Source organism: Poecilia formosa, unplaced genomic scaffold (assembly GCF_000485575.1).
Source record: "Poecilia formosa unplaced genomic scaffold, Poecilia_formosa-5.1.2 Scaffold494, whole genome shotgun sequence".
Taxonomy (NCBI): domain Eukaryota; kingdom Metazoa; phylum Chordata; class Actinopteri; order Cyprinodontiformes; family Poeciliidae; genus Poecilia; species Poecilia formosa.
In genome coordinates this window covers 292,986-316,873 of record NW_006800433.1, presented here as the reverse complement: position 1 = coordinate 316,873, position 23,888 = coordinate 292,986, and the positions used below count along the sequence as shown (strand labels likewise).

Below are 23,888 nucleotides of genomic sequence, written 5' to 3'. Positions count from 1 at the left end.
ACCCCAACACTCGCTCACATTTATGAACAGCAACAGTGTTAGTACAAGGGGAACAATCGCTTTGTCATGAAAATGAGATCCAAAAATTGAGTCAGTGATTCTAGTGCTATTCAGTTTTTCCAGAAAAGCATGGAAGGATTACGGCATAATGGTACACGTCCACTGGCTGGGTCCAAAGCCCACTAACACATGGTGAGAGCCTGCCAGCTCATAACTCAGCTCTACTCTTTGGATTCATCCACATTCATCCATCCACTAGTTATGTAAAGCCATTCTGGTCTATTCTAATTTTTACAGAAATTGTGGTTGAAATAAGACTTTCATTAAAAACAAAGAGATGCAATCCAGGGGCAACTAGACAAAATGTTACTCAGCAGCTAAGGGAGTGAAAATGATCCACATTTTAACACAAACATTATTGTATTTTAGTAGAATTTTATGTTGTAAACTAAGACAAAGTAGTGCATGACTATGAAGACTTTAGACCCGAGTCTCTTTCAGCTTTGCACAGCCAGTGGCTGAATTCTTTTGTCCTCTCTTCTCTCCAAAATACTACAACCTCAGTGTCAGATTGCAACATCCGTGAAGGTTGAATTTCAAGTCTTGCCACAGATTCTGAAGTCGATCAATGCCTGGACTTTGTCTGTGCTCTAAGCCGTGGATAAACTTTGATCTGAACTGATCCATCGTATCTCTGGCTGGATGTTTGGGGTCGTTGAGCTGCTAGAAGATGAACCTCAACCCTTTGTTCCTCCAAGAACTGAGGTCCTAAAAGTAAAACTATAGGCAAAAAAATAAAATTAAAATATTTGCAGTTTTTAACAGGTTTCCCTCCATGGTTGACCTGTTCTTAGCTCCCTTCAGCTCTGACCAGAGAAATATTTTTTGGAATTAGAAAAGGTGAGAGCTACCATGATCCAATTCATGGGTTTCTTCTTGTCCAAGAGGGTGGGCTTTGAGTTATTTCTATTGAAGAGCACTGCCATGAATAAAGGGTGGGACCAAAATATCTCCCAAAAGGAACTGTGATTAACTTCAACATGTTACCTTCACTTGTTAAAGAAATGCGATATATGCAGCTCTGGAAACTTAAGCCACTAAAATGATCACTTTCTCTGATTTTACTCTTTATAGGTATATATTTGAGTAAAATGAACATTGTTCTTTTGTTCTATGAACTACTGAGGACATGTCTGAAATTCCAAGCAAACATTTTGTATTTTCAGAAAAAGAGAAATGGTCAAAAATAACAAAAAAGATGCAGCGCTTTCAGACCTAAAATAATGCAAAGAGAACAAGTTCATATTCATTTAGAAACAACAATAATGTTTTAACTCAGGATGAGTTCAGAAATCAATATTTGGTGTAATAACCACCAGGTTTTCAGTGGGGTTCAGTGCAGTGGGCTCTTTAATTTTTTTCCAGAGCTGTATATCAAATATGATGTAAAATAAATTTTACTTTGTAATTAAATACATTGAAATTGAGTCGCTGTCTTTGTTTTTCTTTTATAAGGTTTATTGAAGACGTGCAGAAAAGATCATCAGGCTGAGACTTGAGCCTGTAGGCGTGTCTCTTTAAAAACTCCTGCTCTTCCTGAAACTCCACCTTCAGGAAATCATCACAACATGGCTCCCACATTGACCCTTTAAAGTTTTTACCAGCATTGCTCTGAGAAGTAGCTCCTATAAAAAGCTCAGCAGACGTGTTTGCTAATTGCTGCTGGCTAGTCTGAAGGAGCTGAGTGGGGGAGTCATGTTCTGTGAAGTGGAAGCTTTGAAAGTTTATAAATACCTACAAATACGCATGAAAGGAAGATTTAATTAGTGTATTTTTGTCAGGAATGTAGATTTACATAGATTTTTGAATAGAACTGAAAAAGCCACATTAGTACATTAGGACCATCATGGTTTCTAAACCTGGCAGCAGGAGAACAAAGAGAAGGTGTAGTTCTAGCAAACCTTTTATTAGTTTCCACTTGATCATGAACAGTCCTGTACTTATTACAGAGCAGCTACAGCAGCAGGGACATTCAGGTAGCAGACATTTGCAGTAAGGCCTTTTTTTCAGTGTACACATCTTCAAATGTATAGAGTGTTTTACAATAACTTCCCTCATCAACACAAAGCAGCAGCAGCACTGCAAAAACACTCAATCTTACCAAATATTCTTGGTCTGGTTTCTAGTGCAAATATCTTAGAACACTTGAAATAAGTAAGATCAGTAAGATATAGGAGATTGTTTTAAGTCAATAATTCCTTAGTGTCGATGAAAAAGTTCTAGTTCCACTGGCAGATTATTTCATTTATAACAAGGGAAAAAACTTTAGTATAAATAAAATAATCTGCAAATGGAACTAGTACTTTTTCATCAACATTAAGGAATTGAGTTAAAACAAGCTCCTCTAGCTTACTGAAATGTTTCTTGTAAAATAGTTTGTCTCATTTCAAGTGTACTAAGATGTTTGCACTAGAAAGTAAACCAAAAATACTTGATTTAGCGTTTTTGCAGTGAGCTTTCTGTGATCAATGTGTCTGTTACACATAAACTGTAAATATGCTGGAAGCTAGTGAGTGCAAATAAGCTACTGAGAAACACTTCGAGGTAATACAACTTCTAACAAAGGGTTTATAAAAAATAATCAACAGCTGATGTTCACAAATATTCATACATGTCATGTGAAATTATTGTGCTTGCAGCATGCTTGTTACTTGGCACATGTCAGCCCAGCAGGCTGTTCCTGCTGTAAGAACAGGATAAATCCACACTGAAACAGATAATAAGGACATACAGCTGCCAGGAGGATCACAGTGCAGCACAACACACCAAGTCTTTTTTTTGTGTCTCAACACTTTTATCCAACTGGCTGTAGATCAGCATCTGCCCAACTCAGACACGGAGCCTGGGTGGCACTGAAATACAAAAAGAAATAATAGAAAAAAGAACCAAAGAAAGACAAGTCTGACCCATTGTCATTGTGTGTGAAAAGGTGTATGTTTCAAAATAAAAGGTGGGAATTTTGAAGCAGCAACAACAAACAGTTGGATTTCCAAGGGGAAAATCTGATTCTCACCAATCAAATTTTAAAATCCAACATGGCTTCCAAAGGTTTAAAATATGTTTATTTCTGCCTATCTGAGTTAATGTGAAGCACTTTCACCTTGATGTGGATAGGTTCCTGGGATCCAGGTGGAGCTTTTACAGATTACAGTTTCAAAACTGCTAGTTTGACTAGTTTTATTCTATAAAAAGCAAAATAAGAAATACTACAATATCCTACACACTAGTATTAAACTGATCAATAATACATTGCATAGAGATCTATATTAAAAGTATCAATATATTTTGTAATTTTGGTAGTGTTAAGAACATTTGTTGCTTTTTTTTTAACTTAAATTAAGGTGAATTATCTTTCTTTTTGATTTTTGTGTTTGTTCAACGAAACTAGTATTTTCACAGGATTATCAAACTACAAGAGTCTCATAGTGACGGATACCGTACAGCTCTCGGTGTTTGGGTTTGTTCACCAACTGGTGATTAGAAGATCCGGCTGGTTTTCCACCTTTTACATGAACGGGTTGTGGCGTATATTCCCAGATCCAAGTTCTGGCCGCAGATGTAAATGGAACCCAACACACAGACTCCACCAGAGCTCCTTCCTGGTTTACTGCTGCTCACTTTAGTTTCTACCGCAGGTTCTCGGGATATTCTGCACCGTACTTCTGTTCAGAGTGCTCTCTGTGTGACACAAGGCAGGAAGTGCTGGAAGAACTGAACCTCACAGTTCAGCCAGTAACAGCTAATGTGCCTCATGTTTACCCTGTAAGTCACCGTGGAAGGTAGTCAAAGCATGTGGATGCTTATGAAGGTTTGAACTATGTACAGTATTGGAAAGATAATAGCAATGCCTTGTCATGGAAAAGGAAACCTATTCTTAGAATTTTTCTTGGTCAACTGGTTCCACCTGGGTAAAAAAAAAAAAAAACCTTCACAACTCTTGTTCTACTTTAACTAATTTAAGCAGTCCTTTGACCAAACAACAGGAGTCGTTTTTCTCTAAATGCCCATTGAAATCTTGGCATATTTTCTGCAGTGCATTTTGTATTCATACCCCTTAAAAGTGTTGTTCCAAGAACAGCAACCTGTTGCTATGTTGCTCTACAGCATGCCGATCTACTCCTTTGCCTGCTCTTTCATGTTGAGGACTTAGCTGCCTTTCCTGAGCCTGAAAACAGGTCACACCTGAACCTGCAGCGCAGCAACTGCCCGAGCCAGAACCCGTCACACAAAGGATGCAGTCTGCCTGTACGGTGTTCTGGATCAGGTCAGAAACATGCCCCTACACAGCAGCAAGTCACGAGCTCAATAAGCAGCAGTCGTCTGGACAGGTTTGGCGTCTTTAGCCCGGCTGGAGTCTGTCGCCGCTCCGTCCGAGTTCTTCTGGGAGTTGGCCATGGTTGGGATCAGGCTGTCCAGTTCCTGTCGGTGGCCAGTTTCCAAAAGCCACTCGTGGAACTTTAGCTCCACCAGCTCCTGAAACTGTTGCTTCTGCTCCCTACAAACACACAACATCCAGAAAAAAAGGGGTTTAAAAAGTCAGGAAAGAGTTTCAGAGCCCGCTGAGAGATTTTCCCTCCATCCGCCCCCCTGCCCTGCCACGGGTTCACTAGTCTGTCTGGGTCAGACAGTGCAGAAGCCAATAGATCAAATCCACATTGATCTTTGGGAGACATTTTCCATCAAACTCCTCCCTGGTTTACAGTGCACTGCTAAAGTATTCATATTCCTTAAAAGTTTTCACATGACGACATTGATCACCTTATTTTGGAATTTTATCCAAATGAACAGCAAGCAGCATATAATGGTAAAATGGAAGGAACATTTTGAAATGAAATAATTAAAAGGTTGCAGTTCTTTTACTCCGATAACACTAAATAAAGTTGCCACACCCATGTTTTTTAAATATGTGTTAAAACTGTCACCATGTTGTCACAGAGACAGATAATCTCTTCTACCTCTTCCCAGTGCTCCTACAGAAAGACGGTCAAAAACAGCCAAGCAGAACCAGGGGGAGGGGTTTAGCGATGTCAATCAACTTGTGTACATGGTGCTACATGGAAACAACAGGAGAGTCGTTTATCTGCCAACATTGTTGGCTATGCTAACACATCTTAGCATTTATGGTAGGCTCTGTTGTGGGTAACGAACTGTAGAGTAGCCAAGAAAAAGGGGGAGGATGTGAGCAGTGCTTACAGGAGTCCGATTAACAGCATTAAACCCTCCTCCTGGCTCTGATTGGTTGTTTCGGACAGAGCGGTGTATTTCTGTAGATGACAGCAGGACCACAGGACCACCAGCAGAGGGGCTTGATCTTTTCACAGATCATCTGTCTCATAATATACTGTGACAACATAGTGACAGTTTTAACAAATATGTAAAGAAAACAAACTTATTGTTTAAAAAAGTTGCATACTGCACTTTAATAATCAATCCACCAAGCATGGAGCGCTGCCAGGTTTTTCCTAATACCCACTTGTTCAGTCGGGCCTCCATCACTGTTTTCTGCCAGTTGTGTATCCTTTTCTGCTTTTCCCTCAGTGCTGCCTGGTAGGCAGGGGGCAGACCGCCAGGTACCTCGCACGTGTCGCCCTCCATCTGGAAAGGCACAGCCAGCGTGTGAAACTCAGAGGGGGGCAGCAGGCGGTAGCAGGTGCTGTCCGAGCTGGAGGGCGAGCTGAGTGGGGGGCTGGCGAGGCCCTCGGTTCCCAGAACCAAGGGCTGATCCCAGGCATTGGGGACCACAGCGAGCCCCACGCTGGCCATGTGGTCCTCCAGGGAGGGGTAGAAAATGTGGAAGGGAGCCAGGGTTAAGTCGGAGTTTCCTGGCAGAAGCAGCGGGCAGGTGGGGGTCAGGGCGTGGACGGTGCAGCGCGAGGAGGCGCCGATCAACACCCTGCCGGCGACACACACCACACGTACGTTCTGACAGCTGTGGATGTGGACGCTGGTCTGGACTGGACCCAGAACCACTGTGCTGTCACGGCATTTGTCCACACTGACGGATCTAAAGAATGCAACAAAAACACAACACGGTGAGTTCATGTTCCATGGGAATGACACGAGCGTACCGATAGCGATTCCATCATAGATCTCACTTATCGATTCGATTCCCTATCGATTCTCATTGAGTTAGGAAATAACATCTAAATTCAAAATAGAGACAGGACAAGATGACCCACTGAATTTAAGCATATTACTAAGCAGAGGAAAAGAAACTCTGCTTAGTAAAATGTGGGATACATGCACCGACATGCACCATGTTGTATTTGATTCAAACAAAGTTAAAGCTGGTTTAACAAATTAGAATCCTTCTGTCAAATGAACAGTTTAACTTGGAGCACATCAACAGTTTTTGTGCAGACAGATCTGCATGTTTTCCTTTTCGGGGAGGATCTTTCAAGACTCGAGGTGTGTAGCTGTGGAAACATCGCTCAGGTGTTATTTATTGTTAATCATTTTGGCGTCTGTCGTTTTACTCCTCCCTGCTTCAAGGAAAGAGGTTCCTAGAAATGTGGGAGAGCTCTGAGCCAGTATCATTCCAGCTGTCCTCAACTAGTCATTGTCAATAAAGTAGAACATTAATGAAAAGTTAATATATTTCAGTAACTCAGTTCACAAGTTGTACATTATGTAGATTACTTCCCAATAGACTATAAGTAAAAAAAAATGTTTTATTTTTGTTAATGATGATTTCTTGCACAAAGCTGACGAAAGCATAATATTCAAGTTCAGAATATTACATCAGACCAATTAAAATATTCTTAATGCAGAAGTGTGGGTCTAATGAAAATATGTTACCTGTTTAAAGGTTGTTTTCAAGAGTTGCTTTTAATCTAACAAGCGAGCGAATCCATATTCCAATTTATTGAATATGACTCTAAGTGTTAATGTGAGACGGAGATCACTCATACTGCTGGCGCTAACATTAACACAAATCAGAAGCTGGCCTCACCTGAGAGGAGATAGGAGGTATATGAAGGCATCAGAACATCTGTGGATCTTGATGTTGGCGCCGGTCAGCTTGTCAGATGTTTTAGCCAGAGTCTGTTTGATGACCTGGGACATCAGCACCATCTTGCTGCCGGATGGGGCCATGTGGGTGTTGCGGGCTATCTTGGCTCTCTTCATGGCTCCTTCCACTGGAATGAAAAGACAACAGGTAGGGAGTCAAACTCTTCCAGGCAGGCAGACTGAAGGCCGAAGGAGTCTGACTACCAGGAGACTCAGTGACACCTTGTTGGGCCCAGGCTAGTTTCTTCCCCGAGCGGAGGCAGGCGGTCATCCCAAACGGGTTGAGGGTGAGGTTTTGTTGGAGACATGAGAGGAGTTTGTGCAGAGGGAAGGAGCGGCTCAGCATGGAGTAGCCAGACGGCGTTTGGAGCGGCCCTTTGATCAACAGTTTGTGGATGGGCTGGATGCCTTTTCCATGGCCAACCGAGCCCTCCAGGAGGAGGCCTAAACTCCGCACGGCTTCCAGGGAGATCTGATGACAGAAGGGTAACTACAGCGCTTTAAATCTTTCTACAGCACAGAAATTCAGAACACATCTGGTCAGAACACATGGTGAACAAGAATATCCGTGGGCTTTAAAGGGGCAGTATTGTGTAAAATCAACTTTTTTGAGCTTTACATCATGTTGTGATGTTATTCCCTCATCAGAAACATACCCAGAGTGTTGCTTTAACTCTTCCATGCATGTTTGAAAAACCCTTTAATCTCCCATGGCAACCATTCAGCTGCAAAACGCCTGGTTGAACTTAGCCCCGTCTTCAAGACACAGCTCCTCCTTGGAGCTTCTGCCTCACAGAGCAGCCCTCTCCCACTCAGCTCAGACCAGCCAGCAGCAGTTAACAAACGCCTGGTGGAATTGTGCATCTGCTGAGCTCATTATAGGAGCTACTTCTCAGTGAAATGCTGGAAAAAACGTTGTTAAAGCGTTAATAGAGGAGCCATGTTGTGATGAATCCCTGAAGGTGGAGTTTCAGGAAGAGCAGGAGGTTTTAAAGAGACAGAGGCCCAATTTCAAGGCATTAAGTTAGAAACAAGATTTTCTTTTAAGTCATATTTCATATACAGCAATTTTTCTAGCAACTGAAATTAACATAGTTACTTGATTGTGCTGTAGAATGGCACTATGTACCTGGAAAACACATGATACTGCCCCTTTAAACTTGGCATCAGTAAGACTTTATGATGTTTAGTGGGTTTATCTGGTGACCTGATTCAACAGGGCAGGTTTCTTGGTGCTTGAAACCAAACAAGTTCCTAAATATCAACACAGCACCCAGGTTACAGGTATACAAACAACATGCAAAGCTAACAGCTGAACACTGCCACAAATATTTCACTTCCCTGTCTTCAAACACACATGAACATGAGTAACATCCCATTCCCAATTTATGGGATTTAACATGATGTTGATTGCCCCTTTGCAACTTCAAGTCTTGAGCACAGGCTCACCTGAGAGTCTCACCTGAGAGTCTCTTTTGGCCTGTCCTGACTGAGACAACTGCCCCGGTTCTACCAGCAGCTCCAAAATATCTGCCAAGTGGTTCTGAACGAACGACAGATGGGCCTGATCGTCCCAATTCTGCCAAACAAAGCCAGCAACAAAGAAGGGCTATAAGCGACAGATCAAAGAACCAGGAGATGGTGATAAGACCCGTGCTTCCAGTTTCAAGACAACAAACATGCACCATTCAGTCGGGTCGGTCCCGACTGAATGGTGCAGCTTTGATTGCTTCAGTGTCTGTCACCTTGTTCTGAGAGCTGGCCTTGGTCTCTCGCTCTGATGGAGAGGGGGAGCGAGCTCGGTGACTGGGCCACTCCTCACCGATCAGAGACGTCCGCAGAGACACGCGGTTCAGCTGCTGGATGTAGAGGAAGAGGAGGAACTGAAGCGTGTCCACTGACAACTGGGGACAGAGACACAACGGCTCAGCATCAACTTTGGGTTACATGAGAAACAATAATTGGTATTGCCGCTCTCCACCACTGGTGTCCTCTTACCTTACTTCTTTGCTGGTCCAACTCGCTTTTGGAGGAGCACTGGGACAGGCACTCTGCCCGCTCCAGCCTTTCCTCTGGAGTGTGACCCAAAAGCAGGTCGAATGTCTCAAAGTAGAGCCACGCCAGGTCTTCTGGAAGCTGCAGCTTTCCACAGGCGATATGCCGCCACATGGACCAGCTCAGGTCAGGAAAGCAGCCTTCCCGAGTTTGGACATAGACTGCCATCTTCCGGAGGTAGTGCAGGCTGAGCTTGGAGGTGGGAGCCACCTGAAAATGGACAACACTCTGGGTCATTTCACACATCTACACGAGTCTGGATGATGTCAAGCATTCAACCGGCGGTCGGTGCGTTCACCTGCAGGGCACCCAGTAAGAAGGGCTCCATGCGTGGCCATATGCTCACACTGTCCGCCTCCATGTCTGAGGGGAGAGGAAGAGTTTTCACATGATGCACAGAAGAAGTTATACACAGAATGAAAGTGAAATAAATCCATAGAGATTAAAGAGGAGGAGCAAATTCGTTGCGCGAGTACCCATGTTTCCATCAATGTTTTTTTTTTTTTCCTGTGCATTTTGGAGTATCGCAACAGAAAAAGTAAATAGAAATATACTAATACAAAATAACTTATTCAATTTCGCAATAAAGCTTTTAACGTTTGCTTGAAGTGGTTTTTGGCTTTTTCCAAAAAAGAGTACGAGTGTTAAAGGAAGATGGAAACACATGTGCAAAATAAATTATGAAGTGGCGAATCACAGTCCCAACCTTGAGCACGTAGGGGAAAACTGTCATCCTGGAGTGGCCGGCCACCGAAGCTCCAAGATGGGACGGGAGTGGTGGAATGCTGTCATACACTGCTAGCTCTGTGCCTTACTATAGGCATGAAACTCTGAAAAATTTCTAAGTTAAGTCCTACCCTCGAGGAGTCTCTCCATTTTTCTGAGATGTGTGGTTCATGCTGGTTTGCAACCTTTGCACCTGGTTTATTACAGCCATTCGTAGAGTCAACATCTGACAAGATCACGTTTTGTGCAGTCTGGTTGATTCGCTCCAAACCAGTAGAAGGAAATGCTTCTAATTCGCATTATCTTTTTTTGACAATTGGATGGAAACATAGCTACCGACTGCTATGAGAGAAGCTTATTGCTCACAGGATCTCAATCACACAATTTAAATCATCATCCACAACGTTTCATTGAAGATACTTGGATGATATAAGTTATGACAATAATTAATCGCCCTTTGGGATGAACAAAGTATTTTAAATTGGACTGGATTGAAAGCAAGGAGTGGCTTGCCAAAGTGTTCATGTTCCATCAAAGTTTTTCACATTTTGTCATGTTGCAACCACAGTTCACTGTGGATTTATTGAGGTTTTATGTGGTAAATAAAAAAATCAGGCACAACTGTAAAGTTAGCTGAACAAATTGTTGTAAACGGCTTTAAATATAAGGCTGGCCATTTATTGTGTTAATATCTTGAATTTCTTATACGAATTTTGATTCATCATTGACACAATAAATTCCAATCGATGTTTAAACAAACAACAAAACTGTCCTTACTGTTAGGATTATTAATTCTGCTATTTTTCTCCACTGTTTGTTCAACTAAGGTGTATCAATAAATAATAATACATTTGAAAATATGATTAAATGTAGTTACTATGTGCACTTTAGTGATACTTATTATACTTCATTTTGTGACTGGCGTCCTAAGGAAGGGCATAACAAACAAATGAGTGTGTTTTTTAAGAGCAGTATTTGTGTTTGTGCAGCTTTGATTGCTGTGCCATGCAGTCACAGCTACACTGTTACTTAAAAAATAAGTAATAAATAGCTCTTATTGTCACTTTTATCACATTAGTAGCAAGTGTCCCGATAAAACTAAGTCCATATCACCCATTCCTATCTGATTTTTTTTTTAATCGCAGAAATCAAAACATTTTAGTGTTTACATGCAATTCCTCCCCTTTTAAAGAAATCCCTCTGAGTTATTTTTAGTTTGAGACAATATCTGTTGTGAATTGGTGCTGTGAAAATAAACTGAATTGAAAATTCAACGCAGCTGATTGGTTTCAGAAGTTTTCTAGTTGGAGAACAATGTCAGAGAACACTTACTTGTGCACTCCACAAATCAGGCCTTTATAGAGTGACAAGAAAACAGAGTGTCATAAGCCTCAAAGTTCAGTTTACAGGTAGAGAACACACCATATGGAGGAAGTTGTTTCCCTTAGATGGGAAAAAGTTATTTTCTGACAGCTGACGGTCTCATTCTTTCACTTTGCTATAACATCCCTAGTAGCAGTCTGTGTCGTATTCAGTAGTGGAGAAGTTTGACTGGACTTCCCAGGAAAGCCTGCTGGAATTCACCGAGCACCCGACAGCGACTCGTTCTTTCACAAATGTTAGCAGAAGCAGTCCAGGTGCTGGGTTTTAATGGTGACTCAGTTTTGGAAATGAAGCAGAAAATGATTACCTTTCATAACAAATGTTGTAAATCATACTACCATACTGTATGAGGCCCCTGCAAAAACGAACGAATGCCATCCTTTAACATGGGAATCTAAATGTGCCAGAAATGTTTATAGTACAACACCTGAACATGTGTGTGAACATGTAAGTGTCAACACTGTTCCCATGGTTACAAAATTTACATAGACTAGATTGTCTATGTAAATGGTTAACCTAACATTGAACAGTGCTATTTTGGTCTGGTTATTTCATCCCGATACTCTGATCATGATTCATGTGACTATTTTTTTGTTTTGCCCATTGTTGTTCGGCCATATTGTCTTGATATTTTCCTTGTGATTTGCTTTTTGCCTCTGTCATACTTTGAAATGAAGTACTTAATTTTCAACAAAGTACCAGCTCCATATTTGTTTTGCAAAGGAATCATTATGAGTTAATAATGACTGTGAGGTTTTTCTGTGCTTGGAGTTAAATTTAAATCACGACAGAAGCCAGTGAAGACCAAATCACCTTTCTAGATATTTAGTTGTAAAATAAAAAGGCCAGATTTATTTACCTCAAACAGTGCATGGCAGTGTTCACAAGAACATATCAGTTTTTAATTACAGATTACAGAATATTTTTTATATATACCCTCATTAGCTGCTGATTTAACTGCATAAGCACAGCTACCTTCTATAGCTGCACCATAGCATTGTTTTTTGGAATGAAGCAACAGTTAAAACCTGCAGATTGGGCACGCCTACTTATTCCAGATAGACAGGTATGCTTGTTCATTCTGAACATGATCCTCATTATGATGTTGCTCAAAGATTCTGAGCTTCTTCTAAAAGTGGTAGCATTTATTTGTGCCTGAAGTCTGAACACTGAGGGTGGAATTGGATGTGGAACATAACATAGACCCAGCTTTGCTCCCATGACAACTGCTGGTGTCATCCACACCTGACATTTCATCTCTTCGTAGGGCGACTTAACCTGAGCTGCTTTCTTAAGCCGCACCACAGTAGAAAGTAAATGAAGTAAATCAATCATAGAACATTTTCGTGACGCAATAACAAAGGACAGCCAACTTGTTTTCCGAAAAGTAAACTTGACTAAAGTTCAGCTGCAAGCCGACGTTAGCTACAGCTGGCTAACAGAGCCAGGAGCGCTCTTACCTCCGAACTTTGTCCCACACAGGAAACGATGTGTTCAGTCCCTCGGGAGGATAAACTGCTCGTCACGGTGTCATTAGACGGACGCCGATGTTCCGAGTATACTTGTCACGGTTTGTTTTCATTCACACACAGTAAAGTTGAATATTCTTCCTCTTTGGCGCCTCCCTTCCCGACAAGCGGCGCGCGCAGCTCGCGGGAGCGCGCGCAGCACTTTGCATGAAGGAGTTGGTCTCGAAAATCTGTTTCCCGTGTGTCGGGAGCGCGCACTGCAGCCAGAGAAGCGGGTCAGACCATTTTCTGATCGATTTCTCGATAAAACAACTCATATAATTATGTCAAGGTTGTAACTTGACATAATTATGAGTTCCAACTTTTGTCACTTAACCTGACAATTAAACGTCAGTCACCAAACACGGATTTCCAACACGTTGTGTGTATTTATAATTTTTCACTGATGATATAAGAGGATGGAAGCTGGCTGATAGTAGGGCACAAAAAATTAAGACTTCCTTAAAAAAATTAGAGTCCAGGCTTTCTGGAAAATCCCGTTCTAATGTAAAATATGACAGGTTGCTGGATAAAATCAATTTCCAGTTGTTAATTTTTGGTGACCAATCATACTATCACGCATAACAATCACTGAGAATTTGTAAACATTTGTTCTTTGTTTGCCAAAGTGATGAGGGGGGTACCAAATATTTTAGGTGATATAATCTGTTCCCCCTCTTTAATATGGGTGCTTATTATTTTTTCACAGACTCTTTAACTGTGCTTATTCCCCTCTTCATCAACAACAAATCCTGTAAGTTCGATTTTCACAAGGGAACAGAATTTTCCACAAGACCTAACAAAGGCTTGGGAAGACCCTGATTCAAATGGGGCTCCTCATGCTTAGCCACATCAGCACCACTGGCATTAATTTCAAATTAATATAACTCTGGACTTTTTCCATTCTAAAAGTCAGCAGGAAAAATAAACTAGAACACAGGATTGTGTTCTATAATGAGGACAGAAATAAAATCCATGTAATTTACTTTTGACTGTATGACTGGATTAAATGAACTATGCACATTTTAAAATAAATTTTAATTTTTGCAACATACAAATAAATTGAATTGACTTTATCTGAAACTGCATCCACACTGCATTGTTCTTTCACATTGTGAGCTTACTAGCTTGCTTTTTGATAACATTTTTCATGACCATGAATAACCTCTGGTTTAATTATCAACTAGTGAGCAATAATAAATTGAAATGACTGTAAGACTGTTTGTATTTTGCTTTCTAATCAAACTACATTACACAATTTATTAATTAAAGAGATCTTTCAATAATGTGCAAATCTTAAATATTTTTAATAATAATTTCCAGATTGTGAATCAGTAACAACTTACTTCAGAAGAAATTAAGTATGTTACAATATATTATGGTAAATAAAAAAAAGCACTATTTAAAATGTAATTAACAGGATAAGTTTACAGCAAAAAGTATTTTTTTGCAGTTAGGTATGCATTAATTGTCATGGGTTATTTCAGACAACTTTTGTGATAACAGCGAATGACAATGACCTCAACATCTGATTTACTGCAGGCCAACAGCAAATTTACTGAGATTACACAAACTATTAAACAGTTAATTAAATTGATGCTAAATAACCTGGATTTTAACATACAATGAATGCAAGCTTTTAGAAATTATTTTAACATTTCAATAATTATAAATAACATTATTTTCAATGCATATATGTTTCCAGTTATATCCAGATGTCATTGATTTATTGTGTCACTTTTGGCTCTCAACAGAAAGAGTAACCTCGACTCATGGGTCCATGCGGCTGGAGCTTCTTTAAGTGTGGGCGGAGATAGTGGACACGCCGCGGTGGGAGGGCTCTCTCTGACAGGAGGAAGAAGGCTTGTGAGTGGCTGCGGGATCTGAGCTTCAAAAGCCGGCTGGTACCTTCTGTATCTTCTCCTTCGTGACTCCGGGGATCTATGGCTAAGAAAGGGATTAACATCTGGAATGCGTGCTGCCTGCTGCTTTATATCACCACGGCAGTGCTTGCCAGGTAAGCGGGTGTCGCTCGCAGAAGCAGCGACCCAGCGGTGAAACGGCACTGCAAGCAGGTACACATGTTTAGCTGTGATTGGTCTACCCGGGTCGGGTGTGGAGGAGAGCAGGCTGATATTCTGAACAGAACCTCCAAGAGGCGTTTTGTTGTTTCGACAAGCCCTTTTATGCTGTTGAACCCCAACGTGCTGGTTGGTGTTAGCGGTCATGTTTTGGTTTAGTTAGCTTAGTTAGCATGGAGCTAGCAGACACACGGAGGGAGCCTGAACCTAACACCGGCTGCTGTCTCCTCTAGTAGACCACTGCTTCACTGACTAGGAAGCTACCAGAGCTCGGTGTGTTTCTGTCCATGGAATAATGAACATGTCGTCATTCCCCTCTCTCCCTCTTTGATGTAGTCGAGATTTCTATAAGATCCTGGGGGTGAGCAAGACGGCAACCATCAGGGATATAAAGAAGGCCTACAGAAAGTTGGCTCTACAGTTACACCCCGACAGGAACCCCGACGACCCCAAAGCACAGGACAAATTCGCAGATCTGGGAGCAGCTTATGAGGTGAGCATACAACTATTGTTTTGTACCAGTAATAGATGAATGAGGCCCAACACACACTTCCTCCTTACAGCATAGTTACTCAACAGCAAGAGTGTTTCTAAACTTCAATGAAATGCAATGTAGAACAAAATTGTACCAGAAGTGCCAAACGGCTTTGTTATAAAAGTCTTTTGTGCGCTTGCTATTTGGTTACTATTAAAAACGACCAAAGCTCTGTGATTGGCCGACTACACCGTGTGGCTGCAGCTGATTGGTTGTAGCGTATCACAGCTGGCGACAGGAAAAGTCAGACGTGGATGACTGGGAGTGGATTTTAATGAGTGCTGCAGGTGTTTCCGTCTCAAACGTTCACATTCCCTTGTTACTGACTTTTGATTTGCATATCTTAAGTATTCTTACAAATCACAAGTGCTGTTAGATTTGTGAGCTTGGAAATCAGATTTCATTAATATATTTGGATTTTACTGTAAGCGCGTTTTGATAGAGATAAAGCTTGACACAGTATATGTGGCTTAACCTTTTACTATTTAAAATACGACACGATTTTTTTTTTTACTTTGTACTCGGCACAATACTTTATGTAGTTGATGCAGCCTGCATGATGCACAAACTGCAACCAACCTTCTTTCAAATGGTTCACAAAGTGCAATTCGGGATTCCAAATATAATGCAAAATAAATACTAAAGCATGACGCCGCTCACAGCAAGACATAGAATTAGACTGAATATATCTGTCCTTATGGATCGTGCACATATTTTCAATATCAGGACTATATGGATGCACCAATTGCAGTATTGTGGATGATCGCTGATTACCTATCTTTGAAAAAGCCTAACTTACTGATTCCAATTTTGGCCGATACCATTTTTTTTTTGTCTGAAATGTTGCTCAATATATCAAGAAAGTTGCTCAATTGGCAACAATGGGGTGACTATTGTTAACTGTAAATGTGCAGACATGACCTGGTTGGCCGATTTGTCAGTCAAACCTCTCTCATGGGAGAAAAGAAAAGCACAGTCGTTGATTTTTAGACTTTTTCTGAGGTTGATGACATCGGTGGATAAGATCAGCTTCACATGTAAAAATCGGTCGATGACCGATCTTCCAAAATTAAGGAAATGGGCACCAAGAAATTGGCTGGCCTATAAATTGATGCACCCATACTGTACAGATATTAATATCAGATCATGCATCCGACTTCAACAATATATTTACTTACAAATTATCTAACTATTTTATGTTGGCCTTAAAATGTGGAAAAAGTTCAGAATACCTCTGCATGATACTGTGCATGTGTTTACTATGAAGTTGATTGGCTGTTTTGTATCCAGGTTCTGTCTGATGAGGAGAAAAGGAAACAGTATGACATGTACGGAGAAGATGGACTCAAAGAAGGTCATCACAGTTCTCATAATGATATCTTCTCCAGGTTAGTGCTGTGGTCCTTTTAGAAATCATTGGATTGTCTTATATTATAAACATAAAAAAAATATCCAAGGATCTGGTCAGATTAGGGGTAAAAGGCTGTAGATCTGCCTCAAGCAAAGAGACTGACAAGTTTAAAGTTTTAATGGAGTCCCATCATAAATCAGACCATTAATGATAAGATATTTTATTAAACTTCTCTGTTGTGGTCTTTGAGCAGGAAGTACTAGTTTTGTATTTCAAGCAGTTGGACGTCTAAACCTGACTAAATGTTATCTGGCTCAGATGGTCTGGAGGTTCTCAGTCCAGATCTGTTCAAACGGCTGAATCACATATTCAGCTCTGGGGCCTCATGTATAAAACATGCGTATACACAAAAAATGTGCGGCGGCATATTTTACGCACAAGTCGGCATGTAACAAAACGAACGGGGCGTGAAAGTTTGCGTAAATGTATGCAAACGTTTGACCTGCTGCGAAAATGTGCGGCAGCCACGCAAACTTTTCAATAACAAACTAGAAAGCCTCAGAAGTCACATAAAGACACTGAAGTCTGACTCCATTCAGTGAATTTGAATCAAGAAGCATCAAACCCGATGTTTTTTCATGATCTTAATATGTCATTGTTTAAACGTAAACGACGAAACTGAACCACGTTTATCCTCGGACAATGACTTGACACACACAAAATAAAAGGATGTGAAAACCTCACTCGAACGTAAATAGTACTTTTCTTCAGTTTTTGTCTCATAAAGATGTAACGCGTTGGTCCGTGAGCCGAAGCGCATGAAATGCATCTATGGGGTAATTTCATTCTGACTGAAAAAGAAAACGGGGTTGGATCCGCAGATTAACTCCAGACAGGTTTGATTATTTTTAAGGTGATCAAGGTGTGTATGTAATCACATGTTTATCAGTAGCTGCATAAAGGTGAGCCGCTTTCTGAGGAGCTTTGGCTCTGATGGGGAACATCAACCAATGGAAGGATTCAGAGGGAGCGTGTCTTCAGAGATCATATTGATCTGCTGGGAAATGTTGATGATGGTTTATTAGTGTTTAGATTAATCCAGACTGATCATCCTGGAGCTCCGAGCAAAACTTAAAGAAGGAGTCGTGCAGCACTGGTACCGGTGCACATTCTCACTCCAAGGACTCTCTGACACGCTGTCTGTCTTTAGATCCTGGCTGAACGCTCTGCTGTTCAAACAGGAATTTACACTTGGATCTCTATTTTCTTTTTTTTTTTTTTTTGTTTGGATTTTTTTTTCTTTAAAATGTATTATTTTCATTTGTTTTTTGTGAGGTTACCTTTTGTGCCATGAAAGCACCTTTTACATAAAATATATAATTATTATTATAAATACTTATGCTGCTACAAACAAGGACGTCACCATGGTTATTGCTTCACGTGGTGGCAGACTTATGGGTATTTATACAAATTTACATTAAGATATATTTATGGATGGCGACAGGCAGACCAACAGCTGTGCTTTATTTCCTGCAAATTGAAATGTATAAAGGAAAGGTGTATGTACGGCTTTATACATCAGAATTTTTTTTTGTGCGCCACTCGTTTCTAAATTTTTCCGTACGCCAAGTTAGTGTGAAAACTGCACTGTGCATGAGGCTCCTGGTGTTTTTGAAAAGAAATGTCCACTGACTGATTTTCCTCACCCTCTTTGCCCTGAAAGCTTCTTTGGCGATTTCGGCTTCATGTTTGGAGGAAATCGGCAGCAGCAGGACAGGAACATCCCCAGAGGAAATGACATAGTTCTCGACCTTGAGGTCACGCTGGAAGAGGTGTACTCTGGGAACTTTGTGGAGGTATGGAGAACCGCTTCTTTTCTGAATTACCAGCGTGTGCTTATTTTCCAGAACTACCTTTAATACCATCTGTAGAACAAAATAGGAGTTTTCTGCTGTATTTTTGTTTTATTTTTGATTCTTTCTGAAACCGTTTTGTTGCCAGGTTGTGCGGAACAAGCCTGTAGCTAAAGAAGCTCCTGGCAAAAGGAAGTGCAACTGCAGACAGGAAATGAGGACGACACAGCTCGGACCGGGCCGCTTCCAGATGACTCAGGAGACGGTGTGCGACGAGTGTCCGAACGTCAAGTGAGTCCCTCATCATGAAAGAGAGGGTGGAGTCATTCAGGCTGAAATTATGATGCATCTTATTTTTGTTGTTGACCTGGATATGAAGTTCTGGACCAAATCCTGACTATTTGTGATCCACTGTTATCAAGTTAGTGCTTGGAGTTGATTACGTTTACAAAACGCAGCATATACATCACTGCCAAAACATGTGGATCATCATTGTACTTTCAAACAGAGCTAAGGGCCCTGTCATGGTGGTGCCCTGAAGAACGTTAAAATACTTGTATACATCAGAAAAAAGACACCAGATCTGATCAAATTCATCACCCTGCTGGATCCTTTCAATCCTGAAGACATGGGGTCAGGAAGCTGTTGGGTATGAGCAGCCGAGGCAGCATGTTTGGGGTCTTCTGGTAATTTCCAAACATGGCTCAATCTTTAAACCCTGGTGTTCTTTGTATTTTCCCAAGTCGAGAACAGTATTCTAATGGGTAGAGGTCAGGAATCTATGCAGACCAGTTGAGTTCTGCTACACTAGTCTTGTTTGTCTATGTCTTTATGGATCTTGCTTTGTGTGATGGTATTGAGTCATGTTGTCATCACCAAACTGTTCAGATAGCTGGGACCATGAGGTTGTTCAAAAGGTCTTCATAGGCCTAAAAAGGGTCTCCTGTGTTGGAGGTAAGGGGCTGAAGACAGCCTGGTAAAATCTACCCCACAGCATGACACTGCCTCCACCAAACTCTACATTTGGCACAGTGTTAACAGGCAGGTTCCGTTCTTCTGGATTTGTCAACTACCAAACTGAGACAGATGTGTGATTTGCCACTTCAAAGTGTTGTAAAGTTCGATGTTAACATGTGCTATACCAACAGGTATAAAGCCTGTTAGCTTTATACTCCTGGTAAAGGATGCTACCTGCGTATCTGTTACCGAGACAGCATCCTGTCACAGTATCATGCTGAAATTGACCTATTGTATTTCTGTTGTTTGTAGAAGAAGCTTAGGTGTGACCAGCAACTGGAATTCCTCAATTCAGTTATTTTAAAATGAGGGTGTGAACACTTTTAGTTTTCCTGCGAAAAGACACAAGCAGGCTGATATTACCCAGAGTTCTTTGCTTTAGGGGTAATAATGCCCTGTTTTATCAAGGTTTTTATACAAAATGAGAATGAAATTTCACTTATAAATCTTGACATGACTTGAAAGCGTTTAACATAAATATAACCCAGGTGTCTGCCCTGTGGTCTGTTTTTATTTTCAAAAATATTTATTTCTACATGAAGTTAAATGTAGAAAGTGCAACAATTAAATCGGGCCAGATTTCCATAATTTTGGGAGCTCAGCGATTGGCCAATAGTCATGAGACGCCGACTTTATCTACCTCCGCAAAGGTCTGGAAATCAACCACTGTGTCCATTTGCTCTGGTGTGACTGACCAACCCGCCCACCAGATCACGTCCCCACCTGCAGTTAACGATGGTCACCCCAGTGTTGCTAACTTAGCATCTATCGTTAGCCACTTTTTTATGTTATTGTGTTGACCAAAATCGGAATAGGCAGGCCAGGCTTTTAAAACATTGGTGATCGGACTGAAAACTGTAGTTGGAGCACTGCTAGTTACGGCGCGTGTGTCCTGCCTGAATGAACGACCGAGTGCTGCCAGCCGCTTTATCGTAAACTGGAACTGTGTCTGTTAGTTCTTGTATTGACAGTTAAGTGAGTCTGCATAAGCTCCTCTCTAAACGTGACGTTTTCTCAACTCAGGCTGGTGAACGAGGAGAGGACCCTGGAGGTGGAGATTGAACAGGGGGTGAGAGACGAGATGGAATATCCCTTCATTGGAGAAGGTGATCTTCACAAAGCCTAACCAGAGTAATTAGTTCAGGTCTTATCATCCGTTCCTCATGTTTTATCTGTGACTTCAGGTGAACCTCACATTGACGGCGAGCCTGGAGATCTGCGATTCCGCATCAAAGTGCTGAAGTATGAAGCAGCTTTCATTACTGATGAATATGAGACGAGCGTGTGGGGAGCAGATTTCTGACTTGGGTTTTCTCTTTCAGACATCCGGTGTTTGAACGCAGAGGAGACGACCTTTACACCAACGTCACCATCTCTCTGGTTGAGGCTCTGGTCGGTTTCGAGATGGACATTGTTCATTTGGACGGGCACAAGGTCCTTCTTTTTTTAGAACTTGCACTGTTTGAAGTTGATGGAGAAAGAAGGTATTCTGGCAATTGAAAGTAGGAGTTGAACTGAATGCGTCTCTTAACAGGTCCACATAGTGAGAGACAAGATCACTAAACCCGGAGCTCGAATGTGGAAGAAAGGAGAGGGTCTGCCAAACTTTGACAACATCAATATCCGAGGTTCCCTCATCATCACCTTCGACGTGGAGTTTCCTCAGACACAACTTGATGATCAGCAGAAAGACGGTGAGAAGACGGAGCTGAAGCTTGTTGTTGTGCCTGTTGAGTGACACATTTTAAGTGTTTATTTGTGGTAATTCAGTTTCTCGAAAAATTGGAGTGTTCCCCAAGAGTAACAAAAAAGGACTTCAGAAATGTTATGTTGTGGATAATTATAAGACTTTATAGACTGAGTTGATGCACAAGGTCACGGCTAAACCAGCTGGCTGTTAAGAGTCCTGAATGTAAAGATTTTAATGGAAAGTTTAGTGGTAGAAAAGAAGTGCACAAGCGACAGCAACGGCAACAGCCTCGATTCTAACGCAACGATTGGAGTCGACTTCAGCTGCCAAAACCACCAATACTGGCTTTAATAACCATGTCATCACTGTTGATTGGTCAGCTGAACCCCATAGAGAATTTATGGAGTTTTATCAAGAGAAAGATGAGACACCAGACCCAGCCACGCAAATGGCCACTATCAAAGCAACCTGGGCTTCCATTACATCTTAGTAAGATCACAGACTGAAGGCCTGCATTGGCAGTCAGTGGTTTCCATTACAAATGACTAACGGCTCAACTAGGTGGGGTTGTCATATAACCAGACGCACCCAGAATCTGAAAAATAACACAAACTGATCTTTACAAACACAGCATAACAATGGAGGGCATGGAAGCTATGTTAAACTACTCAGTGCGTGGCTTTTTGTCAGACTCGTACAAGACGAGAGCCAGAAAAGGCTGTTGGCCTACCCTAGAGTAGCCTAGCCAAACAAGGACCAACAATCTTCAGTCCATCATGGCAGCAAATTAGGTTCAAAAATGGGGACTGGTACCACTTGTCCATTAATGTCGAAATATAGACATATTTTTAAGAAAGTCCACATTTATACATTAAAATGAGTTTTATTGGTCTGTGATATTTGTTTTATGATTCTAGATAACAGTTTCAGGTCAAGGTGAGAATAGATCAATCAGCTTTAAACTGCTTGTCTGCTGGAGTCACCATGGATCATCATATTTGCAGATGACATTGTAATAAAAGGCAGAGAAGAGCCTGTTGAACTTTTTGTTTTAAGTTATTTGTTAAATGATTACATATTTTTACTGTAATTCTTGTACTACATCTGCCATGGGGCGAAACCACTTGACTCTTCCGTTACTAATAGTTCCTCAATGTATGCGTTGTTCCAGGTATCCGGAGTATCTTGAAGCAGGGATCTGTACAGAAGGTTTACAACGGACTACAGGGATACTGAACCACTGGGAGAGACAGCCTGGACTGATTCTTTACTACAAGCCACAAGAATACACTTGTTCAAGTCAACAGCAGTGTGCTCCAGGGTTCTGGTCATGATGTATTTATTATTTCCAGAATGTTCTCAGGACGGTTGAATCTTGTTAGGTTTTTTATTTTTTAAATCAACTTGTGAGGAGCAGCAACAGTGTTTTATTTAAATATTCAATCAGATGCAATGTCTGTGAACTTTTTTTTTTTCCCCTACAAAGTCCACTGTAACAATAATTTCTAAAGTTCTGAAACATAAAACCTGTAGAAGACCTTTTTTTGAAGTACCATGACTCCTCCTGCAGGGGGAGATGCTGAGCTGAGGTCACACACCTGAAATGGCTCTACTTGGACCTTATCTAGTTGATGCAAACTCAACAGCGCCACACGTTGAGTGAATTTGCTCTGCTCTTAATCTCAGTTCACTGGTGAGGAACAAAACCTGTTTGTTTTTCATTAGTTCTCCTAATTTATGTTGTTTTGCTTTTTCCTCCTGATTGGAGAAGTGTCACCCTCTGAAGTTCACTGTGGCAAGAGTTGATCTCCTCAAATATACAGTGAGCACAATTTACTTTTCCTCTTCAGACCTGATGGTTTACTGCTCTTTCTTTGCCATCTCAGACATTTTCAGATTTTCTCCCGTTCTTCTCCCTCACTGATGACTCAAAGGGACTCTGGCCTCCAATCATTATTTTCAATGGGATCTTCTCTTTTTAATGTGACTGAAAGCTGCCTCCCTGTCCAAATTTCGAGGGTAATAAGGTTTTAATATAAACTATTTGGCTGTTTTTACATGTACAAGGAGATAATGTTCTTTACTGAAAATATAAATAAAGATTTATACAAATTTGATTAAATGTCATACCACAAATATACCACTAGATGGTACCAGTGTCAATAAAATGGCACAGTAACGTCACCCTGTACAAACACATTATCTGCAGTTTAGCCCTCAGGTCTTGTTGGACTTTGAAAGCTGCTGTTTCTAAAGCAGAACTTGAGGTTTTTGCTCTGCTAGAGTGTCTACATCTGTACTGACAATAAACCCATGAGCACATCAGGAGGACTGATCGGATCTGAAAGTCATTTGGTTCACACGCAGATCTGAGATGGGTCGATTTGCAGGGAGCTGACAAATCTCGAACTGACATCAAAAGTTTAGTAGCTGCATTTTCACTGCAAATGTGCACAAAATCTTTTTCTGCTAATGTCGATAAAATGCAATTTCGTAATTGCAGTGTTTACACTAAATAAGAAATCAGATATCAACTTTATTTGTTAAAATAAAATTATGTGAATAAGCCTGCAAACGTAATAGGTCATTCAAAAACATGGAAGCGACGGGTGTAAACA

The 23,888-nt window shown here is 41.1% G+C and overlaps 2 protein-coding genes across 2 annotated transcripts; one reads left to right on the top strand and one right to left on the bottom strand.

The window, feature by feature from the left end:
- Window positions 1-3,086: 3,086 nt before the first annotated feature.
- On the bottom strand, window positions 3,087-12,915 carry tbccd1 (TBCC domain containing 1). The gene is made up of 9 exons (XM_007578855.2): window positions 12,696-12,915; window positions 9,425-9,489; window positions 9,070-9,336; window positions 8,817-8,975; window positions 8,534-8,650; window positions 7,294-7,543; window positions 7,013-7,199; window positions 5,534-6,064; window positions 3,087-4,555 (listed from the first exon to the last, which is right to left on the bottom strand). The coding sequence occupies exons 2-9, from the start codon at window positions 9,485-9,487 to the stop codon at window positions 4,363-4,365; spliced, it is 1,767 nt and encodes a 588-aa protein (XP_007578917.1). The 5' UTR covers window positions 9,488-9,489; window positions 12,696-12,915; the 3' UTR covers window positions 3,087-4,362.
- Window positions 12,916-14,564: 1,649 nt separating this feature from the next.
- dnajb11 (DnaJ heat shock protein family (Hsp40) member B11) lies at window positions 14,565-23,598 on the top strand. The gene is made up of 10 exons (XM_007578854.2): window positions 14,565-14,760; window positions 15,161-15,317; window positions 16,650-16,747; window positions 18,434-18,566; window positions 18,712-18,854; window positions 20,604-20,686; window positions 20,765-20,822; window positions 20,903-21,014; window positions 21,115-21,274; window positions 22,442-23,598. The coding sequence occupies exons 1-10, from the start codon at window positions 14,687-14,689 to the stop codon at window positions 22,504-22,506; spliced, it is 1,083 nt and encodes a 360-aa protein (XP_007578916.1). The 5' UTR covers window positions 14,565-14,686; the 3' UTR covers window positions 22,507-23,598.
- The last annotated feature ends 290 nt before the right edge of the window (window positions 23,599-23,888 follow it).